The sequence below is a fragment of the Myotis brandtii genome, unplaced genomic scaffold (genome assembly GCF_000412655.1).
Source record: "Myotis brandtii unplaced genomic scaffold, ASM41265v1 scaffold53, whole genome shotgun sequence".
In the NCBI taxonomy this organism is placed as follows: domain Eukaryota; kingdom Metazoa; phylum Chordata; class Mammalia; order Chiroptera; family Vespertilionidae; genus Myotis; species Myotis brandtii.
Genome location: NW_005369942.1, coordinates 7,226,014 through 7,240,324, shown reverse-complemented (window position 1 = coordinate 7,240,324; position 14,311 = coordinate 7,226,014). Strand labels below are relative to the sequence as shown.

The following is a 14,311-nucleotide window of genomic DNA, read 5'->3' as shown; positions in this document are numbered from 1 at the left end:
CATGTAAGGGCTTTTTCAAACAAGAGAAGCATTTAGTACCTATGGTTATAATACACTTCATTGTTTTGTGTCCAATAACAACCACCCGGAGTGCTGTTACTTCTAGTATTAGTTGGCATCAAAATATAAAGTAAAAATATGTACATTTTTTATATATCAATTCTTACCTGAATAATCTCAGATTTCTTGAGAGTGTTCCATAAAGTGGAATTTCTTCCTAAAGTTACAGTGAATGTGGTACAATGTGTACAACTTGGTTAACCAATCTTTGCTTTTTCATTTCCAAGACTTTTCCTCATCTTGAATCAAATGCACAATCTTGACTACCACATAATGCACTGGCTTACAGTTAGCATATAAAGTCCAATTCACGCTTATTTTGGTTTATTTTACATGCTTTATTAAAACAGTACTGGTATTTACATATCTGCAGAGTCCCTCCCAAGGCGCTCTCACACATTAAGACACACCCATACGACATCCATACTTCAGCCCCATGCACCCACACTAGTGAGCTATGAGGGTCAGAGTCCTAAAATTAGGGAGCTGTTGGGGGATAGAGTTGTTGATTTGGTTTTCAATTTTTTTGAAAAAAGCATGGGGGAACGCATTTGGCCATTAAAATGCTAATTAAGTTTGTGTATATTAACATATATGGCAGTAACACTGAATATTCCTTTTACATTCTCTATACACAGAATGACATCAAGGTTTTGCAGTCAACAGAAGATTCCAACTTCGGTCTCAATGCTGCTTGTAGTGACTTCTGAATTCACATAGGGGCTTTCCCTAAAAATAATTCAAGTCTATGTAAGTGAAATAAGGCACAAGTAATATTGATTTGATCTAGGTGAAGGGAAGGGATGAAAACTAGTTTCAAATGATCTTACTGTTGGGGTTACTTTAACTTAAAATCCACTTGAAATCCTGTCTCCTAATATGCAAAGATTTCTTACTAATAAAGGTGTTTTGTTTTTTCCCCTTTTCCCTGACAAAACCCAAAAGTAAAAGTTTGGAAATTCACATTTGCATGTTTCAGTAACCTAAACCAGCGGCGGCCAACTGGTGGTCCGTGAGGTCCTAAAGGTTGGCGACCGCTGATTTAAGGAAATCTTTGGAGCAGCGGTCGCCAACCAGTGGTCCATGAGGTCCGAAAGGTTGGCGACCGCTGGCCTAAACTACTCAAATTGATATGCACCCCGCCTTCTCCTGCCCAGGTCTCCTCCCTCCCTCAATACCAAAACAAAAGCACAGCACAGCAAATAGGAATCCCTTGTTGTTTTTGAGATTTGTATACTTAAGTAGCAAATACATATCTGGTTGTCTTTGATTTTTTTAAAAAATAAGAAAAGCAACCTTGTAACTTTCTTGCTCTATAAAAAAATAATTCCTATCTCCTTTTCAGGATGATGAAGCCCCAACTGACATTACAAACAACTGTAACAAATGAGTTTGGCAGCATAAATAATGTCTAGTTTTCAAAACTTCATAGTGAGATTCATTTAGCTTGTACACAATCTGTTGAATGTTTTTTTGCAGCAGGTGAACCAAACCCAAAGACGCTGGACATTCTGTGAAAGGGAGTAAGAATCGCAGTTCTGAAGGCCCCTGACTTTAGTTGTTTACAAAGTTCAATCCTGTTTATTGTGATCCTTGGTATCTTCTTCATCTGTATATTCTGAAGGTTCTTCTCCTGGTTTTAGCAGTCTGCCTACATAATCATATTTTTCTGAAAGACATCAAAAGAAAATCAGTAGCAATAAAATGTTTCACTATTCCATTGTACAGCACGGAAGGCACTTGCCTCTTCTGGAATGATATGGAATAAGCTAAATTTTTCCTACTGCTCACCTTGGCTGGTCTTTGTACTCACGTAAGGCTTGAATAAAAGAAAAAAGGATTAGGGAACTTATAAAGCTTGGGAATTGTGCTTTGCAGGGGAATGCTCCATACTACCACTTCGTAATCAAGGACACTGTATCAGAATCACTTAGAGTAGCGGTTCTCAACCTGCGGGTCGCGACCCCTTTGGCAGTCGAACGACCCTTTCACAGGGGTCGCCTAAGACCATCCTGCATATCAGATATTTACATTACGATTCATAACAGTAGCAACATTACAGTTATGAAGTAGCAACGAAAATAATTTTACGGTTGGGTCACAACATGAGGAACTGTATTTAAAGGGCCAGAAGGTTGAGAACCACTGACTTAGAGAGTTTAAAAAAATATTTATGTATGTCCAGAACCCATCTTGGAGCTACTTATCCCAGGCTCTTGGGTTAGGCCTACAGAGAGACATGTAGTCTTAAACTGGTCTAACTCTATTGTGCACTGTGGCTTTCAGAATAGTTCTTTAAATCTTAATAGCCCAAAATATAAAGAAACAAATTGGCAACGTAGGGAATTTCCAAGTTATTTAAAATCTATAAATATGTTAGGGTTTATATAGAACTGAGATGAAATAAAAATGTACTATTCTTTTTTCTATCAAATTCTCCTCTTAGATCTGTTACATTACTTGTTTATTTGTTTTTTAAATCCTCACCCGAGGATATTTTTCCATTGATTTTAGAGAGAGTGGAAGAGAGGGAAAGACAGAGAGAAACACTGATGTGAGGGAAACATATCCACTGGTTGCCTCCTGCACTTGCCCCGACCAGGGCCAGTAGGAGCCTGCAACTGATGTACATGACCTTGCCTGGAATTGAACGCAGGACCCTTCGGTCCACAAGTCGATGCTCTATCCACTGAACCAAACCAGCTAGGGCTACATTACTTGTTTTTATGTCACCAGGTGTTTCATGTAGAACATTGCTATGTCCAAGTTGATACACGGTCAGTAATTTCTTGGTTGGGAATTTGAACCTATGTTAATTGAATTAACTCACTAACCAAGAGGATAAGATAGGACTGCTTTATGCAGTAGAACCAGTACAAGTGCCAAGAAGCTAGAAGAACTGTTCCAAGGGATCCAAAGGTCACATAGGTCCAAAGTGTCACGTAGGTGGTAATAACTGATGTCGAGAGGGTATAATAAAGAGAAATGACATTTCCCCCATATAGTTCGATGGTAAGATTAAAAAAAAATCATTTAGAATAAATTATAATTATTCTATAACATTAATGATCAGTTCAGTTTTAAATATACGCCTATATATTTTTTAAAACTATGCCTTAATAAACAAGCCTTATACTACTCAAGGTATTACAATTTTTGTTAGACTTACAGTTTGCAACAAGTCAATTTTTAAATATGGATTTTATAAATCACATGTAATAATCACATTGCTCTATCAAATAATGATAGTGATGAAAACATATGGGATCCTTGGGCTCTTAAAGAATGTGAAATAGCATTCACTTTCTTTGGCCAAAGACTGAGTATTTCCAAAGAACCCAAAAAAATAAAGGTACCTTTAAACTGCATTTCCCATTCTCGGACACTTTCCATTTGTACAGCATTCAAATCTGACAGATCATCATATTCATCTTTAAGTGCATCTTTATCTAGGCAAAATGTCGCCAGTCCTCTGGAGGCATCCCTACCAGCAAATATTCCATATGGACCCGCTGCGGGGGGAAAAAGAAATTATATTTAGATAGCCTAACAAAGTGTCTGAAAGGAAAAAGTCAAAAGAAACTTCATAATGACTCATATTTGGTAACAGCCTTAATTTCAAAACATGCACAGATACTAGATAGGATGAGAAGAAATTTCTTAGAATCTTCCTTATGACCAAAGTAAAGCCTTTCACTGAAAATTTAAACCTTAAATTTAAATTATTTCATATACCCCAAAACTTGTATTCACTGATGAAAACAGTGCTGTGCTAGGGGGAGAATAGATTATTTCAGCAATTAGGTTTGGAAGCTAGTTGGCTTCCAAATGATGCTTTACTGATTGCTATTAATTAATTGTGGCATCTAAAAATAATTGACAGAACATCTACTGGATAAGTACTATGTAAAGACTCAGTGACTGTGGATCTAAAACATTTTTTTTCTCCTACCCAATATAGGTTGAAACTCTATGAGGACGGAGACTGAATCATCTTTGTATCCTCACTGACTACTTAAGTGCCCAGCCCATGTGTGATGTTCAACAACTCTTTGCTGAATAAATGGTCTGATCAGAAATGGCCTGTTTTCAAAATAAATACCACCCAATTACCATAATATACTCATTATTATCTATATAAACTATGAAAAGTTATTAAAGAAAATAATGGTTTTCATTTACCATGACTTTTGGAAACAGTGGCTTTATAAAGAACAATTCTTCTCATTGACACAAAATTATTAGCATTTGTCCAAGGAGTTAGAAACCACCCTCTCTGAGGAGGAATGGCATGATTTATATGCTGACAGAGTGAGCCATTCCCAAAGTTTGTCCTTGAGAGCAAAAACTATCTTACTCATCCCTGTATCCTCAATGCCTAGCACAGTGCCTGACATGAAGTAGGAACATGATACCTTTCTTCCAAATGAATTAGTTGCAATTCCAAATAAGGAGAAACTAGCTTTTGACCCTTTACAACACAGATTCACTTATGGTAAGCAAAATCTACACCTAAGTATAGATTAAAAAAAAAAGGAGAAACTTCAGTTATTTAAAACACATACTAATAAAACTGAAACAACATAATTTTCTATATCAAGAAATTGGTTAAATATTAGTATGTTAATTTAATGGAGTAATATACAGCTACCAAAGAGAATGAGGTAACTATATGTACAGACATAGAAGTCTATGATATATTAACTGAAAAACGAAATTCAGAAGAACATACAGACATATGTAAATATCTACATATATAAAGAGGAAATATGCAAATTAGGCCAGGATGCCATAATGGGTCACAACCAGACAAGAGGTTGTACACGCAGGTGAGGCCCAGAGCGGAGCTGGAGACAGAGGCAGGGCTGGTGAGTCGCCGGGGTGGACAGGGACAGGGGGCTGGCCCGCAGCCTCTGCGTCCCAGTGCAGGCCCAGAGAGGAAACGGCGGGCCCACCTCCTGCGGAAGCAGCGCGGCTCCCTCCTGCCTCCCGTGGGCGCCGGCGGCTTGTTTCTGCTGGGGTTCCTGCCAGCTCCTGCGGAAGTGTCGGGTGGCCTACTGCGCACGATATCACGCGATGAGCTACTAGTATATATACAAGAGGCCCGATGCACAAAATTTGTGCAAGGGGTTCAGCCCTCGCAGCCGCGGCTGCCTTGGCCAGACCTCGCAGCCCCAGCTGCCTTGGCCTTCGCAGTCCTGGCCTTGTCTGGAGGGTCATCCGGACGGTCCTCCAGAAGGTCGCTCCGCTGTTCGGTCTAATTAGCATATCAGCTCTTTATTATATAGGAGTAGAGGCCCAATGCATGAAATTGTACATGGGTAGGGTCCCTAGGCCTGGCCTGAGATCAGGGCCAATCTGTAGGGCGATTCTTGCTGGCCCCGCCCCCTCTGCGGGCAACCAGCAGGGCGATTGGGGGGCCCCCCCGCTGGCACCCACCTTGGCTGGCCTGGGGCCTGCGGGCAGCTCCTGTGTTGAGTGTCTGCCCCCTAGTGGTCAGTGCGTGTCATAGCGACTGGTTGTTCTGCCGTTCAGTCAATTTGCATATTAGGCTTTTATTATATAGGATTATGATTCACTCGATTAAAGAATATACATGTATGCACACTTTAAACTCTATATATGCATGAAAAACACCAGGAAGAATACAGACCAAACACTTAACAGTGGCAATATTTTTGGGGAATGGAGAAGAAATTTTTACTTCATATAATTGGCAAGGTCTGGCTATTGAAAAATTTAATTCTAAAAGAATCTTTCAAGAGTTTTCCATCTTTATGTTAGGTTGCAGACTTTTCTGTTTAAAATGTTGTTTTAAGAATTACATACTAATAAATATGATTTCCAAAATATGTAATTAAAAAACAATACCTTTCCTGAGACTGAAAATTATCCATACAGGACAGAGGTAATTTAGAGAAAATAATTTTAAAACCAGAATTACTGGCTTAACTGAACAACAGAGTGGTCAGTAAGAAAGCTCCCATCCAGTTAACTGAATAAAGTATTTTCTAATGAGAAGTAAACCAGTAGAAAAAACTGGAATTCCTTGATTTTTAAATTAGCAGAATAAGGATTATACCCACATTCACATTGGAAATATTTAGGAAATTAAAGGTTGTGAGTCAGAAAAGCATTTGTACCTTTTAAAGAATTTTAAATGGACAAAAATCTAAACATTTATGATCATTACTTTGGATGATAGAAAGCACTGTACCATAAAGAATGTAAGAAATTCATTGTCTGAAAAGTTTACCATATGACTGAAGGGTCCCAGCTTTGATTCGGATTCCAGTCAAAGGCCCATGTCTGGATTATGGGCTCAAGCCCCAGGGGGCATGCAGGAGGCAGCCAATCAATGATTCTCATCATTGATGTTTCTATCTCTCTTTCCCTCTCCCTTACATTTTTTACAAAGAGGTGAAAAATAGGCATTTTCATGGAAGTCTACATTGGGCCAACTTATCTGTAGAGCAATTTAGAAATAAGTACCCAATTAGCAATGCCCATACCTTAAAAATCAGTAATCTTACTTCTAGGAATTGGTTTTATAGATAATTATAATTTTACTCACATGGATAAAACGACAGTACAGGAACATTTATAGCAGCACCATGCAATAACGAGATTAAAAACAATTTGAATGTTCACTAATAGTAGACTGTTAAGCCCAACCAGCATGGCTCAGCAGCTGAATATCAACCTATGAACCAGGAGGTCACGGTCGATTCCCAGTTGGGGCACATGTCCAAGTGGCAGGCTTGATCCCCAGTGGGGGCGTGCAGGAGGCAGCCGATCCATGAGTTTCTCATCATTGATGTTTCTCTCTCTCTCTCTCCCTCTCTGAAAGCAATAAAGATATTTAAAGAAAAACATTAAAAAAAATAGTAGACTGTTAAGTTACAATATATTCATTATGCATATATTTAAAATAATGAGATGGCTCTCTTTATACTGATATAAAAGGCTGTCAAAATATTAAAATATTGTTAAAGGTTTGTATAGTATGCTACAATTAGTGTGGGGAAGTGCAAATCCACATGCTTGCACTTGCAGAGAACACTCTAGAACAGTGATGGCGAACCTATGACATGCGTGTCAGAGGTGACATGTGAACTCATTTTTTTGGTTGATTTTTCTTTGTTAAATGGCATTTAAATATATAAAATAAATATCAAAAATATAAGTCTTTGTTTTACTATGGTTGCAAATATCAAAAAATTTCTATATGTGACACAGCACCAGAGTTAAGTTAGGGTTTTTCAAAATGCTGACACGCCGAGCTCAAAAGGTTTGCCATCACTGCTCTAGAACAATACTCAGACTGGTTCCTCACTTCTAGGGAGCGGAATATGGTGGGTGGGGTTGTGGGAAGGAGACTTATTTTTTCACTATATACCTTTTAAATGTTCTGTCTTGAGCATATATTACCTAATAAAAAATACTGTTTTGTTTTCCACTAGGCCTTATTTTGAAACATACCTCAAATCACTCTACAGTTAGACTTCCACAACCCAGGGCTCATGGAACATCACAGAAAATACCCCAAGAAACAAAAATATACTGATTGCTGAGGGTAAATTTGCAATGAAAATTATAAACTACATGAAGGAACACCATGGAGGAGTGAGTACATTTAACAGATGTGAGAACTGGCATCCAAAGAATAATAGAAGCAGTTTAAAGAACAATAGTATGTTTGCTTAACGTTATTAAGAAATTAAGAGATAGATCATAAGGAAAGATTAACCGACATGATGGAAAGAACGAAAAGATAATGTGTATCTGAGCTCCAGAGGAAGGACTAAAGAGAATGGGAGAAGCAATAATTGAAAAAATAATGGGTTCACATTTTCTAAAATAAATGAAAGGTACACATCTTCTGATTTTTAGTAAAGTCTGGAAAAAAAAAATTGCTGCCTGGACAAATCCTAGTGAAGGAGAACTCCAAAAACAAAAAGGAGGCCTTGTAGCTCAGTTGGTTGATGCCCCCTCAGGGCAAAACACAAGAATCAACCAACGAATACATACATAACTGGAACAACAAATCGATGTTTCTCTTTCTCTGTCTCCCTGTTTCTCTCCTTTCCCCCTCCCTTTCCCCTCTCTAAAATCAATTAAAAAAAACACACAACAACACAAAGGGGAAAATGTCTCAACTATAGCAAGTTCTCACTTAATGTCGTTGATAGGTTCTTGGAAACTGTGACTCTAAGTGAAATGATGTACAAAAAAACCCAATTTTATCATAAGTTAACTGAAATAAGGAAGAGTTAAGTTCCTATGACCTATTTCTGGTCAAGAAAACATCACCGAAATTCTAAATAAAGACTCAAACCACTTGTAATATTAAACACTGAAATAAATATGAGCTATATGGAATTTAAGAAAGATGAATAAAAACAAGAGAATTCTTTTCAACCCAAGTTTTCCAGTTCAGGGATGAGGCTGGCCAGATCTTATGCCAGCAGCTCAGATCTTATGCAAGAGACCCACCCTGGATTTGTCCCCAATTAATCACAGGACCACTCACACCCACACTCACTCAGACCAGCACAATGTAGACACCCCAATTCATCTAACGTGCACATCTTTGGGATGTAGGAGGAAACCAAGAGTCGCTAGAGAAAACCCTTGCAGACATGGGGAGAATACATAAACTCCACAAACAAGTTTTTTTCTCATCAACGTCTTAACAAAACAAAGTTGAACAAAATAGTTTTTTGAGGACCTGCTATACAACCAAAGAGAAAAAACATATTAAAGCAATGAAAAACAAAACAAAAGTAGACTTAAAGAGAAGCAGAAGACAGTGGCATAATACCACTTAAGATTTTAGGTACAATAATAATCTACAATTATACTATCATTCCAGAGTGAGGGAAGATAGAAACAGATTTTTTTTTTCCTAGCAATGAAATAACTATAGGACGTACTTCATTAAAATGAAAACTGAACCCTGAAGAAATAAGATGCAATAAACAGCAGTGAATAAAGAAAATAACTACATTGACTATTGAAAAAAGGCAATAGTAATTTAAACATTTTGGAGGTGAAGTTTAAAAAAATACAGTGGAACTAAGAGTCTAATATCAGTAACACTGAGCCCGACCAGCATGGCTCAGTGGTTAAGCATTGACATATGAACCAGGAGGTCACTGTTCGATTCCCGGTCAGGGCACATGGCCCGAATTGTTGATCCCCAGTATAGGACATGCAGGAGGCAGCCTATCAATGATTCTCTCTCATCCTTGATGTTTCTATCTCTCTCCCTCTCCCTTCCACTGAAATCAATAAAAACAACAACAAACATTAAAAAAGAAAATAGGCTTGGGGAGAGATCAGAGTTAAAACTTTCTAACCAGGGCCATTGCATATGCCTGTGTACTACACAACTTCATTTGTATACATGGTAGTTTTGTATATTTATTAAGAAATATTCTGTCAAATGCCACTTAAGTGTCTTAAAGAGAGAGGTTTTTTTCCTAATTCACATAAAAATGTTCGGCTAAAATTCTTATCTTGTTCAGAAGAATAGTGTCTCTAGCAAAAACTTAAGGAAATCACCAAAGAACAGAAATAGAATGCATCCAAATCAGTAGAGGAGAAAAAGTGAAATAATTTTTTAAAATTGATCTGAGAAGGGCAAAAGGTGGAAAAAAGAGGCAAAGAAAAGTATGACAAAGAGAAACAAGTAAATAAAATGGCAAAAATAAATCTAAATAACTAGTAATGACTAAACAAATAGTGATTAAACTAAGCTATTAAGAGACGTAGTGTTAAAAAAAAGAGAGACATAGTGTTGATAATAGATTCAGTGAAAAAAAAATCCAGCTATTGGTTATTTGTAACTGAAAAATAAAACATAACACAGATTGGTTGAAAGTAAAAGGATGTAAAAAGAAACAATGAGGTAATACCAATCAAATCAAGGCTGAAGTCAAATCTGAGAACTAGTAAGTAGGTAGCACTGTAATGTACAGGCAACTCCTTAGTATTTAAAAATGGAGCTGAAATCCTGTATTAAAAATCTTGAGACAGGATGCAGGTTCTAAGAGTACAGCAGTTATTTAGTGATGTCTATCATGGGTATGGGGTGGGGGCTGGAGTGGGCTATGTCATAGACTGAAAGAACTACTAAAAGAATGTGAATGGCTACCTCCAGATGTTACTAAATCGACTCTTCCAGCTCTAATAGCATCTTCTGCCCTCATACATGCTTTAAGCTATCCTTTTATACTTTGCAATAGTATTTAATATAAATACAATTCCCTCAGGGGTGCCAACCAAATAGGCACTGTAGAAAAAAACTAGTACGTATACATTTGCGCAGACTATTAAAATTCATCAGAAAACTAAGCTGATCCTATTACCTTACAGGTAGATAATGGATGTGAATGGACTTTAAGCCTTAACAGACCCAGTTGGCTTCGAAGCAAGAAGCTGGGATGAGTGCTAGGTAGTGTCAATTAGCACATCTATGAAGGAGTAGGTCAGGTTGGGCCTGTCTGTAAGTGAACATGTTGAAGATAAAGCTCAAAAAAACAAAACAAAACACTAACCAACCAACCAACCAACCAAACAAAAAACCCACTTAAAAGGCACATGTGTTCTTTTCTCCAACCTCCCAAATATTAGACATTTCACTGGGTACTTCTTATGTACGACTTATTTTTTTTTCACAGTGTAATTTAAAAGTTAAGTTGAAGAAAATACAGTGTTGGTATATATCAAAATACTCTACATGGAATAAGGGGGAAGCAATATACCTACATTTCAGAAATGTGGGATAAACAATTAGTAAGGTAAATTGTAAAACCTCTTGCCATCCTAAAAAATAAAAACGTTGTTTTTAGAAGAGTTCCATTGCAGTAATATTAAATTATTTAAAATTATACTGTTTGAAAATCCTCCTAATCTACTGACTCTGGAAACCTGTGCAATTATGTTGTGATACAATGGGAGAGGATGGCTTGTGAAGCCAGTTCACTGGATTTGATTTCTAGCTTTGCCATTTACTAGGTATGTGGGCAAAACTTCTTGGAGTTTATTTCCACATTTGTAAAATGAGAATATCTTCAGAGATGGAAATACCTTATGGATTTCACTCTTCAATATGATAGCCCTGTGGCTACTGAGCACCTGAAATGTGGCTAGTGTGAGTGAGGAACTCAATTCAAAATTGCATTTAATCTAATTAATTTTTAAAAGCCACATGTGCCTTGTGGCTATCATATTGGACAGTGCAACATAAAGCCATGAAAGTGTGTTTCTTTGAGGCTTTAAATGCTTATGAGAACTAGGAGAGGGTATAAAAAAACAGCAGTAAGATAGATTCTCTACAAGTTTATTCCAAAAAGCAGTTTACCTAAAATAGTGTAGATAGCCTTTGTGGTGAAATATATCTGGATTTCAATACCATGTCTGTGTGAGCCTAGCAAATTTACCCAAAGTACTGAAACCTCAGACTTCTGAAGGACAGGAAAACCTACTAACCCCTCTGAGGCACTGTGCAGATGACAAATTAACGGATCTGATATAGTAGGTGCTTAACAAATCTGGTTTTCTTTCTTCTCCCACATTTCATTTTCTCACATGACCACTTTCTTCACATGCTGGCCAAGTGCTTGAACTGTTACTAAGTTTAATATTGACAAATGTAGTTAATGCCAACTGTTTGCCAACATGAGCATATCCACTAAATTGTCAATATTTAATTTAAAAAGAATCTGAACTTTAAAAATGACCAAAAATGTATCCTCAACATAGAAAAAAGAAAACTCAGAAAACATTCTTTAACTCTAAAACCATTATTATAAAATGGAAGTAGATATTGCCTAGGTATGGCATAAAAACTAGGCTTTCTGGCACCTTTAGCTCATTCTTTTAAGCTATTAAGATTCTCAGATAAGGATTAGTGCTTCTGAATTATTCTGCTACAAAACTGCTTAATTGATTTGAGGATGAAAATAAAAATTTAAAACAAAACAGAACTTGTATCTGTTACATAGAAATTTGGCTCCAAAATTTTTGCAAAGTGCCACATCTTTTACATATTCCAAGCCCATAAGATGAGCCAGCTACCTTTAAGGTTCCTTTCAATAATAAAATATTCCAAATATCTCTATTAGGTTGTTGATAAATACCTGGAATAAAATGTCTATCATTCTTAGGCTGGGAATTGGTGGAAGCTAACCTAAAACTGACTTCCAGGTTGTTATCTGAGGAGTCCCCTCACTGCTCAAGCCACACAAAAGCTATCTACATCACACCTATAACTCTTATCTTAATTTTTAATTTCTGTTGCAGAACATTTGCCGCTGGAGGCTGCCAAACTGTGTCTATGACTGTCCCTCTTAGCTATTTTCAGATAGTGGCAAGGCATAATGTGTGAGGATAAATATGCTTATTTGCACTAAAATTTGCTTCACTGTCAGTTTAGACAGGGGCTACAAAGGCAGATCTTTTAGTTTGGTAAGCTCCATATTAAAAATCTAAACCTGAACACAATTTCTAACCACTGAACACACATTTTAATATCAATGGGGAAAAAACTTTAGGTACAAAATACGGTGTAAATCTTCACTAAAAAAATAAAATAAAAAATTAAGGACTATTTAATTTGGTCTGTGCATCTAAATACTGTACTTTGGCCCTATTTTCTTGTCTCACATGCTCTTAAGTAAATAACAAAAAGTACTAACCATTTCAGCTGTTTTTCATATTCATAGAACTAGAAGCAAATACTTGACAAGCTATCTGTGACTTAGTATGGCTGAATGTAGACATACACACAAAAACAAGCAACCAAGAAATAGTTTGATACAGAAAATCTCCAATTTCTTACCTCTATTCTATTAACTAAAAAACACATCAAAACACTTCTTTTCCAGCCACGAGGTACTGAAATCATAAGTATATATTAGCAGGTGTCAATAAATCCCATGCACCAACAGACTGAATCAAATAGGAAACCAACTAGTCTTTAAGACTTGCCAACCTCCTTGACTACAAGGCTTGGATGTGCTCTTTTTCAACTCACTAGGTCTCTAATTTCCTTACTAAACTTTTATTGTCACTTTTTATGAAGTTTAGAATTAATTACCACACAGCCAGGATGTACAATGTTGCTCAATTTCATGGTACACCAACAGGATCCAACTGAAACTTATTGGCATAATCTGAAGTGTAAGCTATAACTACACACTAAAAGAAGGGTTTCTACACCAACTACCCTACACACACGGTTCTCTGCAAGCAAAGTTCTAAATATGTTTAACTTGCAGGACTGGTGCATGAGGGATAATGAATTTGTAGCTTTTTAACGTTTTTTTCTCCTCTGTGAAAACACAGTAAGTCATTATCAACGTGTATCTGAATACTTGCTTTCGTACTACAAAAAAAGAAAAAAGAGAAAGAGGAGAGAGAGAGAGAGAGAGAGAGAGAGAGAGAGAGAGAGAGAGACAGAGACAGAACATATCAGACTGACATGCCTGCTGGGTGGATGAGCTCCACCCCCAAAACTCTGGGCGAATACCCTTGTTAGTCTTTCTTAAGATCTTCATTCTGGTCTGTCCTCATCCCACATACATTGTTAATCTTGGAAAGCATCTCTATACAAACACTGGTTTTTAAAAAAAGTCTGAGGTGTTGCTTATATGCCCAGATTTCAGACTACAGGGTTGGGACTTGGAACTACGTGTACTAAAACGTGGCCTTATGGAGAGTAGTGGTGGGGAAAGGGAGGTCAGCGGCAAAACGAGTATAAAGAGAGAGAAGCTGTGAATTTCGGGGCCTAGAATGCTAGGTCCCTCCTTTACAAACACCCCCTGCCCGCTGCCCCCACCCATCCCAGGAGTCAGACAGCTCCGGAGAGCTTGAGGGGCCAGGCGTGCCTGGCGACAACGGAAAGGATTTCGACAAATTCAGCCCCAGAAAAGGCTGGGAGTAGAAAAGAGATGGGATTACGAGGAAAGCTGAGAGCTGCTTCCTGGGGCCACACTGGGCCCCCGACTTCAGGGGACAAGCTAGGCAGTGCCAGCTGACCCGGGGCCCGGGGGCCTCCCCTTCAAAAGCGGGTAGCGCTTGAGGTGCAGGGGGTCCTCCCCGGCCCTTCCGGCTCCTCCTTACCAGGGCCGTAGAACTTGCTGCCTTTGGTCACGTCGAAGACTTTCCCATTGACCGCGAGCAGGATGCGCGGGGTGCGGGACCCGTCGTATTGGCGCAGCTGCTCCAAGCTGAAGTCGCGCTT

The 14,311-nt window shown here is 38.0% G+C and overlaps 1 protein-coding gene across 1 annotated transcript in view; it reads right to left on the bottom strand.

The window, feature by feature from the left end:
* Positions 1-374: 374 nt before the first annotated feature.
* The window catches only part of PGRMC2 (progesterone receptor membrane component 2), a 22,795-nt gene continuing 8,858 nt past the window's right edge, over positions 375-14,311 (bottom strand). Inside the window, exons 2-4 of the mRNA XM_005877776.2 lie at positions 14,191-14,308; positions 3,417-3,572; positions 375-1,729 (exon numbers count right to left, since the gene is read on the bottom strand). Coding sequence (XP_005877838.1) covers positions 1,632-1,729; positions 3,417-3,572; positions 14,191-14,308 — 372 coding nt within the window. The 3' untranslated portion in view covers positions 375-1,631. The remainder of the gene's footprint in view (positions 1,730-3,416; positions 3,573-14,190; positions 14,309-14,311) is intronic.